Source organism: Anguilla rostrata, chromosome 15, assembly GCF_018555375.3.
Source record: "Anguilla rostrata isolate EN2019 chromosome 15, ASM1855537v3, whole genome shotgun sequence".
Taxonomy (NCBI): domain Eukaryota; kingdom Metazoa; phylum Chordata; class Actinopteri; order Anguilliformes; family Anguillidae; genus Anguilla; species Anguilla rostrata.
In genome coordinates this window covers 9,261,037-9,276,335 of record NC_057947.1, presented here as the reverse complement: position 1 = coordinate 9,276,335, position 15,299 = coordinate 9,261,037, and the positions used below count along the sequence as shown (strand labels likewise).

Below are 15,299 nucleotides of genomic sequence, written 5' to 3'. Positions count from 1 at the left end.
CCCCTCCCCACCCCCACCCTTGTTCCTGCCGCGGGACAGGGCTCACGCTAACGGCTCAATCAGGAGGGGGGTGAAGAGCAACGCCACAGAGGCCGTGACCCTGCGGAGCGGCCTGGGGGTCAATCTGAAAGACGTGAAGATCTTCAACAGGGGGCGGGAGAAAGGTGAATGACCTTGCCATGACCTCCCGATCCCGCTGTCACTTAATACATTTTAATTAGGCGATGCGGAGCGAGAGGCCGTGCTCTATCGGGAATACAATCACGGCTATGGGGGTGTGGTTAGGCACACTATTGCTTTTACAAAGCGGTTACAACATATAGAAACAAGTCACTGATGACACAGTATTATTTATTTTGTAATATTATTTGTAAGCAATGGTTTGTGCATGGGGTGATACCCTTTGCAAACAGGCTTTTTTATTAACTGTCTGATTTAAAATCACTGTAGACCACGGTCTCAGCCAATCAGCATTCAGGATCCAAATAATGCTTTATAATGTGTATTTTGGGTTTCTTTGCATGATGCAGGGAAGCACTACTGCCCTCTTCCCAAACGCAGGGAAATGGTTCGGAGCAAAAACACAAAGTCATTATGTCATGAGTGATGTCATTCTGCTGTAGTCCTTCCTCATAATCAACTCCTGAAATGATTTTAGCCTTCTAGCTTCTGAAGCCAAATATTTGCTTAAATCAAATATCGCTGAGCTAACCTGCCCCAGTTAGTACTGTGCTGTAGCTCTCATTTTGGGAAAAACATTAAAGCAGCCTGTTTAGGTGCTGGTGTCCTGAGGTCCTGTTCCAAGGTGTGGATGGGCCCATTTGCTGGTGTTGAGCCTGGTCCCTGGCAGGGCCAGTTATGACCAGTAGCCCCGCCGAGAGGGACATAATTGGCCGTCGCTTTGCCGGGGGGGGGCGGGAACTAAGCCGGCGGGACGTCCATGTCTCTGTGCTGCAGCACTCGCCCTGTCAATCAAACTGAGTTCCCACAGCCTGCCCGTATGAGCCACACAGGCCCTCTCCTCTGCCAGCTTAACCGCAGACCGTGAAGCGAGCAGGATCAGAGGCCTGTAATCGCCTTTCAGGCCAGAAGGCCATTGAGTGGAGCTGCAAGGTTGAGCGCAAAGACACTCAAACAGCTCATTCCAAATTCCAGAGAAAACGGGCTGGAAAAAACTAAACCCAAACGGCAGTTAGTCTCTCTGTGAAGTCTACGGCACGTGTACCTGGTTTTCGCACACGCTGCTTCACAACAGGAGAGCTTTCCTCAGGTTTTCCCGCCCCCGCTGTCGAGTGCACGTAAACTTTCACATGAATAAATCGAAAGGAGACGCTGTCGAGGGTTGTGAGCGTGTGCGAGAGTGCAGTGAGGATGTGACGCTCCCTACGCCTCCCTCCCTCCCTCCCTCACTCCACCCCGCCCCCCTCCCTCACTCCACCCCCCCTCCCTCCATCAAATCCCCCTTCCTCCCTCACTCTACCCGCCCTCCCTCCACCCCTCCCTGCCTCCATTCCCCCCCTCTCCCACCTCCCTCCACCCTCTACCTCTCCCTGCCTCCCTCCCTCTCTCCCTCCATCCCTCTCTCCCTCCCCCCTGCAGGCTCGAACCCGTGCGCCAGGAGCAACGGCGGCTGCGAGCAGCTGTGCTTCTACCAGGGCCGGGGGCGGAGGGCCTGCGGGTGCGCCCACGGCTTCCTGTCCCAGGACGGGCTCCGCTGCCTGAGGCACGAGGGCTACCTGCTCTACTCCGAGAGGACCATCCTGAAGACGGTGCACCTCTCCGACGAGGCCGACCTCAACTCGCCCGTCAGGCCCTACGAGAACCCCGCCCAGTTCAAGAACGTCATCGCCCTGGCCTTCCACCACCGGCAGGGCTCCGCGGGAACCAACCGCATCTTCTTCAGCGACGTCCACTTCGGCAACATCCAGATGATTAACGATGACTGGACGGGCCACCGGGTCATCGCTGAACGTAAGTGCACGTGACAGACTTTCTAACGTTCAACTCTTGCCGTGCGTTTGTGTATTAATTGTACATTTACATGAATCGAGAGCATGCAGTTGCAAACCTGAAAACGGGTTTGCGAGTTGTTTACTGAGATTTTAAATCTTAATTTATTCATTTAAAAATACATATTGCACAGAACTCCAGTTAATTTATGTATCTGAAGCAGCGTTGCTTTTCTCTCATGTTTGGGTTGGGTTCTTATGTTTGGGTTTGAGTAGAAGCTCAGGAGTTCAACACGTCTGCTCACTGCTAGCCAGGCTGTGAAGAACGCTTGACTTAATTCAGCCTTTTGTTTTTGTTTGGAGTAGATACAGGTGTGTTTGAAAGCTCTCGAATATCTGTCCAGTATTTTTCATAGACTTGTTTTCCCCAAACAACACTGTAGTTGCCTATATTGAGTCTTCTGTGCTTAGCAGGAAAAAGACCATTGTGGTGTGTGTTGGCCTGTGCGTGTGTTTGTGTGTATGTGTGTGTGTGTGTGTGTGTGTTTGAGTGTGTGTGCATGTGTTTGTGTGTCTATGCATGTGTATGTGTCTGAAAGAGATAGAGGAGGTATTTCCTTGGCTGTCATGCTTTACTTTAATTTGAGCAAAACCTTCAGGTTGCCTTTTAATACTAGTGGAATGAAAATAAAGACTGAAATGTGCAATAATAATAATATAGCTCAGAGTACAGTTGTAATTATTATTGTTATAATAATTATAATAATACAGGAATGCATGTTTTATGACTTATCTGGTGTGCAGATATAAAAAGTAATCTATTCATTTCACATTAAAACTAAGTCCTTGCAAAATAATATGCCAAATCTTGTAAAGGATCCCACCGCTGCAAAGTTTTGGCACAACTTAAAAACACCCACTCTCTCTTTACAGACACATGCTTTAAGCAATTAAATGAAATCCAGAGCGTAGGAGAAAGATAAGTTACAGAGACAGAAGTGAAGGGCACTAAAATGTAATGGACTAAAACAACTGCTAACAGCAAATGAAGCAAGTGAAGCAGGTCTAATCTTAACTCTGTGGAGCTGCTAATGTTGTTCAAGCTGCTGCGATATGTTCTTTTCTTAAAGTAACAATGTCATGTGATACGATCGTCAGTGATTTGATATGGCATGAGCATATTACCATCAGAAAGAAAAATAATCAGTCAATCTGCAGTTCTTGTAGTAAGTCTATCTCCCGTTCAAAATGGCCGTTTGTGCTCATTCGGTTGAGGCACCGTGCCTTGGTACATGGATGAGCCTCGCAGTCTCCGGGTTGAATCTGGACTGCACCAGTGCCAGCTGTGGGCCTTAACTCCATTGTGGCAGTGAGCAGCTGGCGGTCTCATCACCCAGGGCATGGGAGATACGGAGGACTGTGTATGATTCCTGCCGGAGTTGGCCCGTTGTTGCGGACGAAAAGACAGTTTTCACAAACACTGTCGGTGGTTGGTTCTCAAACTTCTCATTGCATGCTGCTAACTAACTATAAACACTGACAATTTACTGTGTACTACAAAACAACTGTTTTGTCATCTCTTTCCACTTCATGGCATTTTATTACTTTATTTTGCGAGAACAGCCACCGGCATTTCTTCCATCAAAATTGATCACACTAGGTTTGCAAAACATTACATTTACATTATATTTTATTTGGTAAATGCATTTATCTAAAGCGATGTGCAATAAGTGTATACCGAAGGTCGTTGGAACAACTACACAACATAGGTCAGATAAGGTACAATGCTCATGCAGCATCAGTTATCCGGAGCCATGAACATAGCTAGTTAAAATGGAATTACAGATATCTCTAATCATCGTTCGGTTTGTGTGATGGGTCGAATGACGATGTCTGTGACGTCATTATAGATATCTTAACACGTTATCCTAAAACAAGTGTTCGATCATAGTGTATCAAATGTTTAAATCATATTTTCTATAACACTGCACAACATATGTACATGGATTATAGCACCATATGCATGAGAAACATCCCAAATACACTGTACCTATAAGACATCAGAATGTGCATTTACACCATACTGTATATGTAGCATTATATACATTTTAACAACGTGTTAAATCAAATTAATATATGAAGTTGAACACTATACAGTTAGCTAACTAGAATGGCTCGGTAGATCTCTAATTATAGCCAATATTCACTGCTTACTGTAGTTATGTTCTTACTCATAAAAATGAATGAAACATGTTTTTATCAGCTTGCTAGTTGCTGAGCAAAGGCAGACCAATTTAACACTATTTGAATGCCAAAACAGTAGTGAAAGTGAATTTATTAACCTTCCTCACTAGTGCTAGCCATATCAAATTAGTTAGACGGTCATCTAGCAAGCCACAAAGATCCTATTAAAAAGATAACATTTATCTTTACTTATTTAGCGAACAGCTAGCAAACACAACATGGTAGCTAACGTTAACAGAAATTACTAGCTATGCGGTTTCGCCCACTTTCGCAAATTTTGAGAAGCTAGTCAGAAGTTAGCATTGTGTCTTCCCATGATAAGTATATGGACAATTCATTGTGAATTTCTGAATTTTGAGGTCTCATTTACATTGAATGAAGTTTACAGCCATGTGAGTATATAAAGAGCACACGTCTCAAAGTGACCAACAGAATGAGTTGTCTTGTGTCGAGATTCATTGGTTTAAAATAGAGATTTGTTTGCAAAAAAAAGTATTCATTTTTATGCTAATTATGAAGGGGTGTGGACCACATAGTAATGGTATAAGGTAGCTATATCAGCAGCAGTGTTTGGCGAGCCCCTGGCAGTAGTCCACCTGTGAAATGGCATTGAGATTGGTTTTGAAATGGTGGAGATATTGAGGTTCCAAAGTTTTTAGTTTTTTAACCAGTGCAACCAATGAAAACATACCCTATTTAACTGCTGATGTAAGCTATATTTAACATGAGCTGATCTCTTTTGGGAGGAACTAAATTAGAGTGCGTTCCCCTGGCTTAGAAAGCAGTAGCTGAAAAGCCTCTAGGCATTATGCTGTAGCAGTAATAAAAAAGCCAGCAGAATGCTGGGATATATAGCAAAAGTACTCATTATAAAGAAAAGACGGATAAACTGATGTCTTTGTAAGACCACGCTTAGCCTACAGTAGTCTGCAGTTGTGGGCTTCGCACAACAAAAAAACAAACATGATATAGAAGCTGTAGCAAAAAGTACAAAGAAGGATAACGACGGTGGTTGGCCTGTAAAAGGTATGAAGACACACTTAAAATATTTAATATCTCCATTTTTAGCAAAAGGAGACTAGTGTGTGTGTGCGTGTGGGGGGGGGTCATTTAATTTTTTATATTAGTATTATTATTGTTCTTTTATTATAATTACTAAAGGGAGTGGGGATGCACGTAACTGTGTAAATGATGTAATACCACCACAGATAGTGCACAGCGCCGTCTGAAGGAGCAGGTGTGCACATTTCATGCTCCACTGCAGTGGTGAAATGACCTTGACAGCACATAGCAAATTAGCCTTTTTCCCATTTTTTAATGTCTACCTGTTTACTGGTTTACTGGTTTTGCTGGTGCAGCAAAAAGCATTATTTTGTCTTTCTACAATGTTGTGAAGTTGCGGTAAATGACAATTTTATAAACCCTCACCCCCCCCCCCTTTTCAGCCAAATGTTTTTAAAATATGTCTCAACCAATAATGAGAATGCAACTTTTTACAACTAGCAACAACCTTTAAAAAAAACAGTTTTAGAAAGCTGTGCTGCCGTGTGTGCCCTTTCTTTCTTTGTCATTACTGTTTGTTTGTTTCAGTTTTAGCCTCCAGGCTACAGGTACAGAGTGTTTTGAGAGAATCTTTTTTTTTTTTTTTTTTTGCTGTTGTTAAAAATTCTCATGCATAAATAGGCGGTCTGTTCACCCTCTCCAGAGCAATCCTTGCATGCCTATTAAAAGAAACCAGACTAGTTTTGCTTATCATTGTTTAATTTTAGATCCGTTTTCCATTCTTCTGATGGAGAAGCGGTCAGTATTCCGGCGGCTAACCGGCTCGCTAGCCGTATCAGCGGCGGGTCTTCGCTCGCTCTGTCCTCAGTCCCGCCTGCAGGTGTTTTGGGGCTCCTCGGCTCATTGTGCTCTGCGGGCCCGTCTCCGCAGAGCTGTAAAAAGCCTCCGCAGTGCCGCGGCGCGCTTCGGGGGATCGTAATGAAGTGGCCGGCGCGGTAAATGAATTGCAGAATGATTGCGTTTGGGGATGGGGACATCCTGGGTGTCTTCATTCGCCACCTCTGTCAGCTGGCTGAGCACCCGGAGCACCAGGGCCAGCCGAGCTGTTACTGGCTGGCATCTGCTGTAATGAAGGGCAGGAGATACAGGCACAGCCCGAAATGGCCTGGGGGAGATTGTGTGCCTGTCACAGAGGGAGAGAGGGAGGGGGGGCGAGAGAGAAAGAGGGAGAGAGGAAGAGAGAGGGGAGGGGAGCAGGAGAGTGAGGGTGGGTGTAAGAGTGAGGGAGAGAGAGAGAGGAGGGTGGCAAGAGAGTGAGAGAGAACCAGATAGATGGGGGAGCGAGAGAGTGGCGCAGAGGGAGTGGGAGAGAAAAAAAGGAGAGAGAGAGAGAGAGACAGAGGTGAGGAGGGAGTAAGAAAGAAAGAAAGAAAGAGAGGAGGTGAGAGAGAGAGAAAGAGGGAGAGAGAGAGGTGGGGCAGGGAGGAAGGATTCTGAAGAAGTCTCAGGTAACTGTAGAGTCAGAGTGGGCCTGAAGTCAGAGTGTGAGAGGATTACTGAGCTACACTGGATACAGGAGAGCACACGTCAGGACTCAGTGAGGGGGGAGAGAGAGCATTACATGCAGGTACATGGAACTCCACACAGAAAGGCCCAGGCCAAATTCAAACCCAGCACGTTCTTGCTGCGACAGTGGTACCCACTGCACCACCATGCCACTCCAAGTTAGATTCATGCTAGGTTATCTAATCTTAAAATTCTGTTTGGTTTCAGGTCAAAATAGCATCATAGCATGTTTCTTATCACAGAAAGATGACTAGCCAACTATTAAATGATATTATGTTGAAAAACAGAGGCTACACTACCAAACTTGGGTTGCCATTTTCCACTAAAATATGGAGAACACTTGTCCTTCCAAATAAAGGAAGATTCTATATTTTACTGGGTATTTGGCGACTATAAGTCAAGCTATAACTAGACCTGTTACTCTCTGCAGTCATCCATGGATATCTAGCTGACTATTCTTGAGTTGGCAGTGGCTGGATGCATCATGCATCTCTTATGTGAGATGTGATTTGGAGATCCTTAACACTGTTGCTAGTATGATATTGTAACAGTAGGCTTGTTAGCAATTTACAACAAAAAAAATCATTATTGTCCATGTTCATTCAGTCAGACCGTTGGTGCACTTTCATTTAGTACTGTGGCTAAGCTTTTGCCTGCTCTGCTTCATAGCTGGTTGCTTAGGTAAAAATAATGCACACCTCCCAGCTAAACAGAGTTGAGTTCTCAGCCGGGCCATTGTATAAAACATCATTGTGTTAATACGAGGTAATGAAAAGATCACGTTAAAATGTTTAAAAGAAGACTGTGTTATGGAGAACAAAACTACTTTTGCATTATCACATGGAGCTTTAAGATGATAACCTTTACTTGCAAGATAATTGAAGAGAAATAATAAGTATGTGAATTATTGCTTATGGCTGGTGCTTAGATTGCAGCTCAGTAGAAACACAACCGGCCCAAGCCAGTAAATTAGCAGAGTCACGCTTTGAGAACACAGGGATTAGGTTTTCTGCTCCAGGGAACATGAAAAGACAACAATTTACTTGTATCTTGACTAGTTTTCCATTTGAACAAATATGTGGGACTTTACTTTCTTTTGTTATTTTATGGGGAACTTTGCTATTTTAACATTTTAAAATAAATTACTGGACTGGATCTTTACACATAATAAAGCAATATTTTTATTATATCGTATTTAGACAAAGACTATTGCATTTTTATGCAATCTTTTTCTTTTTCCCAGTCAGTCATCACTCGTCCGAGACGTTCATACACAGCACAGAAACATAATCCAAACAGGCTCTTAGAATAAGCAAGGCTGTGATTGGCTGTAGAGAATCAAACGTCCTGCATTGACAGGTTAGCCCATTATAGCAGAGACTTATGAGTGTTGTTGCACATGAACTTGCTAGTCTGAGGATGTGGTCAGCCAGATCTAGCACTGTTATTCTTATTCTTATTATAACTGAGGTGAATGCACTCACGTTCGCTTACATTGTATGCCACCGTAGAGTGGTTAAATGTTTGCAGTGTTAAAGATAATGTGCATTGTGCTCCTGCAGCTGTGAAGATGCTTGACGTGTCATGGCCAGTCATGGTAGGGGTATGAATAAAAACAATAGCCAAACATTTTGAAATGCTTTCAAAAGCAGTCTGAAATAACACATTCCTGTGGAAACATAGCGTGAAATATAGAAATTGGTGTGGAAATTCACTGTGGACTGTGTCAAAATTATGTGGAAATTACTTTCTGTAGAATGCTTATATAACAATAAAAAAAAGTGTTTCTTCAGCTGCATGAGCACAAGGCTGAGGTCTTGATCTAATAAGTCTCCTATTGAGGAGAGCTGGCTTGCGAGCAAAGATTCAGCCGTAAAGATTTGGATCATTCCAGGGTTTTTAAGTCGGGCCCAGCAGTCCTGTTAAACGTGTTCCACTCGCAGAGAGAGACAACGTGTGCATAGCTAAATAAACTCATTTCGACGAGACTGATTAAAATGTAGGAACGCCAGGCTCCCTATCTGGCACTGCGCGCTACACCCTGCCTTCGCTGTTTATTCGTGTGATATAAAAGGTCAGATTTGTGTGCCTGGCATTTAAAATGGCCGACGTTAGCGGCGGTTTGCCAGAGCCATTTGAAGTGGCGGGGCCCTTGATGTATTTGGAGACGTCGCGCGCGCCACACGCAGTAAGGGCTCGTAATGGTGCCCACTATTCTTCAACACTTAATGAGACCAAATTGACTGTCAAAAACGCCGTTTTAATGTGCCTGAGACTTGACATTAAATTACCCCTCTTCAGGATTTTTAAAACCGCTATTCTTAACCGAGGTACGGAGACAGGAGAAGAAAGGCAATCAGCTTGATCCCTCTTAGGTTTTCCGCGCTTGTATTATTTTACTGTTGAAGGCATTGTGTGACAATGCGCAATGATTATTCAAAAATATATTGTAATGAGTGCACTGTAATTGGTCATTCATCATTGGTGTGTGTCTGCAGTCTTGGGAATTGAATGAATTGAGTTTAATTAAGCATACATGGTCAGCATTAATTACACTTGTGGTTGGGGGGGGGTGGGGGGTTGACTGCACTGCTTGAAGGGGGGCAGAGAGGGGTGGGGTGCATATTGCAGTGAATACTGACAATATAAAATAAAACATTTTAACATTTGGCAGTCAAGTTGAAGTTAAGGACAGTGCGTATGCCAGTGGAGCAGAATCTGTACTTAAGGGAGTCCTTTTACATGCAAACAATAGTCATGTATTTATGTAATATAAATATGTAAATCCACTCTTCTATTGTCTCCCCGTGAACAACCGATGTCGAAATTAAGTCTGGTTTCAACAGCAAATGATTAGACTACATGGCTTCACAAATAAAACAAGCATTATTCCAATGATATTTAACACAGTCATCGTGTTGTTTCTGAATTCAATCTTACAGAGTATGTATTCCCGGAATTTTAGGCAGGAACACATGCATGAAATACGTGCAATGCCAAAGGAAATAATTTATGTCATTATTTACTGGGGGTGTTCATTGGCTGAGAAAGAGTCTGCGTCAGGTATTGCTTATTTATGGATGGTTAAGGACTTATGCCGCACCTGTTTTCTGTTCTGTAGTTTTGTGCTCCAGTAAATATGCCAGTAAATAAAAGTATAAACAGATAGAACTGAGAGGAAATGCGCCTTCCCGAGAAGAACTTTTGTCTCTGCTTGAGCTGAGAGTTTTCAGTAAACAGAGTGACTGTGAATTTGAATACGTGGGTGATCGTGTAGGCCGCATTAGCATATGTGCGCTTGCCCTGCGATAGAGCTCCGGTTAAACACTTTCTGGTGGCAATCGGCTGTAAACCACGGGGGGGTTTGTCAGCAGCGGTTTTGATTTAATGTGACGTGTTAATTATGTAGAGTTTCAACAATAACAGTGTCCATATTCATGGGACTGTGTCATACAAATCCCTGCAGCTGTCTACAATCAGTTCGTTTATGTTGGGAAATGCGGAACAGCTTTACGTGAAGTTAATCTGAACATGTTGTTGACTGTACATTCGTAACGGAAGCAGCCCGTGAGCTTGAAACACAGGCAGCAGAAATCATATCTCTAAACAGGTAATTGGTCTTAACCAGGTTTCATGTATCATACTTGATTAACAAAGCACGTCAATTATCTGAATAATGAATTGCCGAGCAATCGCAAACTGTTATTTTAACTGCACTTTACATTGCGGAGGTCTCTTCCTTCTCATTACAGAATATCAAGAATAAGACTAAGTTACATTTATTAAAATAAATGTAATGATTTAAAAGAGGTTTTCCCCTCTGTTGAGAGTATATCACACCAGCTTTCATCTAATATCCATCTTTTAATATAAGACAAAGCTGCATGAATAAATATAATGTCAAGAAAAACAGTTATCACAAAATTTGCACTAATGCGATGTAGTCAATGGTGTTGGTTATCCAGCGAAGTAATTGCTTGAATGTTCATGTGGAAAAATAAGTAGGCTTTTAACAATGATTCATCCAAAGGTACATTTTCTGCAACCTGTTCTCAGTGTGACAGCTGGATTTCATTCATTTATGTGGAGATTAAGTCCACCTAGGGGACGTCAATGAGCAGTGGAGATGTGTCCAGGCCTGTGTGCATGAGCAGAACCAGAACTCTAACTCCTAACCCTGACCCTAACTGTCGCCTCTCAGCAAGAAGGTCCTGGGTTCAAAACACGGCCTGGGCCTTTCTGCGCGGAGTTTGTATGTTCTCCCCATGTCCGCGTGGGTTTCCTCCGGGTACTTTGGGTTCCACAGTCCAAAGACATGCAGGATAAGCTAATCTAAATTGCCCCTAGGTATGAGTGTGTGAGTAAATGGTGTGTATGTCCTGCAGTAGATTGGTGACCTGTCCAAGGTGTATCCCTGCCTCTCGCCCAAAGGGATAGGCTCCAGCACTCCCCACGACCCTGACCAGGATAAACGGGTATAGATAATGGATGAATGGATGGAAATAAATAAATAAATAAATAAATAATGTGGCCCTGGTGTCAGGCTGGCGGGTTGCCGTGGGTTACCTGCCGTTTCTCGCCAGTACAGCTGGACATATTTCCAAAAAAAAAAAAACATCTAATTTGCTATCAAAGCTACCAGGTCTATTGTGAAATGTCTTGCTTTTGATTTTGTAAATAAATTTTGCTATGAGAATCCAGAAAATGTGAGAAACCTCAGTACAGTGCAGCAGCAGTAATGCCTTTTATATCTGTTGCCTATTTTTTATTTATTTCATAAATACTTTTCTTTACATTCATTTGTATTTTGATATTTCTTTCAGTAGATATGTGGCACGTGGATGAACTCCAGCTAAGTATACTGCAATTTGTGTTTTCTCTGAGTATACATATGCTTCTTGGACTGAAACAAGCTGTAATAACTATAATCTGTAATAGTATGTGGAAATGGCACTAAATAGGAAGCGAATGTGCGGTCTTCTGGCTAGAATAGAAACGCAGAGGGCCAATTGCCGTGTACTTAGCTGGAGTTTAAACCTCTGGTTTAAACCTCTAGACCACAGAACGGCATAATGATTGGAGCAGCTATCCAAATTTGTGGAATGAGGATTAGCTATTGCATTCGAAATTCAGTTCTTGTCTAGAGGTTTAAACCCCAGCTAAGCACCCTGCCGTTGACCCAGGGTATAAATTCATTTATTTGTTTGTTTATTGTTGTGATTAAATCAGCTGACCATATGCAGACATACTCTCATATGCATGTGAGCCATGTCCTTCTGAAAATGAAAACGTGAGATAGATACACTTTCTCTTTTAGGCACAAATCACTGAAAAGCCAAAGTAAATGTTAATCAGCAGTATTGCCCTTATTAAGCTGGATGTTTTATATTCTTGCTGGATTCTCTTGATTGGTTTCCTGCATATTGGATTGTGGGAAATAAAAAAGATTTGAAAAAGACTTGGGAGTAATAGTTGATGAAAGCCTTTCAGGTTCTAGGCTCTGTGCTGCTGCAGTAAAAAAAGGCCAACAGGATGTTGGGATATACAGCCAAAGGTATTGAGTATAAATCCAAGGAAGGTGTCTTGTACAATACATTTGTCAGGCTACACTTAGAGTAGTGTGTGCAGTTCTGGTGACCGTACTACAAGAAAGATATAGAGGTTCTGGAAAAGGTTCAAAGAAGAGCAACCAAATTGATTCTTGGTATGAAAGGTAAAAGCTATGAGAAAATACTTAAGATGCTTAATCCCTTCAAGCTTCGTAAAAGGAGACTTAGGGGTAATTTGATTGAGGCTTTTAAATTCATAAAGGGGATCAACAAAGTGAACTACAAGAGATTCTTCAGACTGAGTTCTGTTAGTAGAACAAGGGGACATAAATGGAAGTTAGCACATGGTTAATTCCGTACAGACATTAGAAAGAATTTTGCCATGCAGAGAGTAGTCAATGTGTGGATTAGCCTGCCAGGGTAGAAACCCTGGGGATTTTCAAGATAAGGCTTGATACGAGGTTAGATACTGTTTAGTCGGACGGTAATCACAGTATTAGGCACAGTTTAGTGAATGGTGAGCATTGTTGGGCTGAATGGCCTGTTCTCATCATTATGTTATATGTTATGTTGTGTTACATTACGTTATGTTATGTTATGTTATTTTACGTTACGTTATGTTATGTTATGTTATGTTATGTTATGTTATGTTATGTTAATCGAATGGAGCACCCAGCAGACCAAGAGCAGATCTTTGAAACGTATGCTGTCCTGTACAGTTTGTACTTTTTTAAACACAGTGAACAATAAAGAATTAATTGCATTGCCATACTTTTAATAACTGCAGGTATTCACTGATGAATGTTTTCCATGGCGAATTTTAATTTTTAATGATTGTTTGAATCATTAAAATAAATGTAGCTGAAAAATATGAGTGGTGGAAGTAACAAAAATTAAAAAATAAATGCTGACTTGATTAAATTGCAATCAAATTAAATGTTGAGTCAAATTAAATGCAATCAAATTAAATGTTGCATCAAATAAATGAAATGCAATTAAATGAAATATTGAAGTGTTAAAATTATATCAAATTAAATTATTTTAAGCAAACATAGAGCCATGATCTGGCAATTAATCTTTCATAGCATGATGTCTTCCTGTTTAACTTGGAAAGGCTAAAAAGTATTGTGGTCAATGGGCTAACTAGTGGAATTCTGATAAAATCCTAGGGTGAGGTTGTGGCAGAAGCTAAATCTGAACTGTTGTCCCATAGTGATTTGGTAAAGTGTGTTGAGTGGAGGGTAGTGATGTCCCATGGGTGATTTGGCTGAGTAAAGGGTGTTGAGTAAAGGGTAGTGATGCCCCATAGTGATTTGGTAAAGGGTGTTGAGTTAATGGTAGTGATGTCCCATAGTGATTTGGTAAAGAGTGTTGAGTAGAGAGTAGTGATGTCCCATAGTGATTTGGTAAAGGGTGTTGAGTAGAGGGTAGTGATGTCCCATAGTGATTTTGTAAAGGGTGTTGAGTAGATGGTAGTGATGTCCCATAGTGATTTGGTAAATGGTGTTGAGTAGAGGGTAGAGATGTCCCATAGTGATTTGGTAAATGGTGTTGAGTAGAGGGTAGTGATGTCCCCTGGCGATTTGGTAATTGGTGTTGAGTAGAGGGTAGTGATGTCCCCTGGTGATTTGGTAAAAGCATTTGACTATGCATGTGTTTCCCTGTAAATCTCTTGAGGTTTATTCTGTGTGACATTGTAAAAGTTAAGCAGATGTGGTTTAATTTAGACAAGTGGGGATAGGGTGAGGACATTCATCTTCTTTGTGCTAGACCTGTCTCTCACATCAGGGTAAGTGCTGGAATTGAACGGAAGGTGAAATCAGTCAGGAGGAAAAAAAAAAATATATATAATAGTGAATAAAGTGTTTCTGTGGAACATCATGCAGAAGAAGTGTGCTGACAAATTTAAGTATAAAGATGTTCCCCATCAAATTTTATGTTATGAAGCAGTGCTGGGATCTGACGAATGGAATATTTCCACACTCACAGTCAGTTTTTTCTTCTAAAGTGTCTCTAAGGTGTTTCTGTGTATGTGTGTGTGTGTTTAACTTGAACAATGTAAACAATCAACTGAAATATTTCCCTTCATTCATTTTCATCGAAACTCCTTTTGTTGGTTTGCCAAGCCATGAAGACTGAATGCAATGTGTTCTGCGTACAGCGAAGCACATCGAAAAAGTTATTTAATAAATAATCATCTGTAATATAACGGGTTCGCAGAGCTCTTCGGTGGCCCCGAGTGACATTACGGTCCCTATTTTCACACTGAAGGAACAGCTGTGAAGCTCTGCCAGTAACGCGAGGCGCTGGCCGAGGAGGACGCGTCCAATTCAATTTCAGTAATTCCGTGACTTCAGGCGTCGCCGCACCTGCACTGCAGCGGTTAAAAAAAAAAAAAATGGCCAGTTTAAGAGAAATAAATTACCCGCGGATGCGGTGGAGGTTTAGTGTCATCGAGGCCTATCAGATGGTCCGCTTTCCTTCCCGTCAGTGCCGCCGCGTCGAGGCCGCGGGCCGGGCGGCGGGTTTTATCGCGTCTCGTATACTGGCCTGGAAAGACGCAGAGTCCTCACGTGCGTTTATGGCACTTCAGAAAAGCCTCCTAGGGTAAACGATGTTGTCAAGATAGGCTGCAAACGGGAAGGCTTTTCTCATCTCGGCTGGATACGAACCTAATGTGTCGTTTTATTATTTTTCTCCTTGTCTTTTATTGTTATAATTTGTAGTTGCAGTAAAACCTGTTTTTTAGGCTGTACTATTTTTGAGTTTACTACACTATTTTGGAGACACAATACATATTCTCCATCTCAGTCACGTTTCATTGATGGGCTTGTAATGCACCACAGCTATCTAATCTAATCGCAATTTGAACCAAAATCCTTATAAATATGAAATAGTATACACAACTATGCCTTATAAATATAAAGATCATGCAGAAATGGAGGCATTAAACCGATATATAAACAATTTCAATTCATACTACTGTTAA

At 42.0% G+C, this 15,299-nt stretch overlaps 1 protein-coding gene across 1 annotated transcript in view; it reads left to right on the top strand.

The window, feature by feature from the left end:
- LOC135241237 (low-density lipoprotein receptor-related protein 1B-like) overlaps positions 1-15,299 on the top strand; it is a 457,371-nt gene that overhangs the window by 301,875 nt on the left and 140,197 nt on the right. The window contains exons 41-42 of the mRNA XM_064311460.1: positions 40-164; positions 1,600-1,971. Coding sequence (XP_064167530.1) covers positions 40-164; positions 1,600-1,971 — 497 coding nt within the window. The remainder of the gene's footprint in view (positions 1-39; positions 165-1,599; positions 1,972-15,299) is intronic.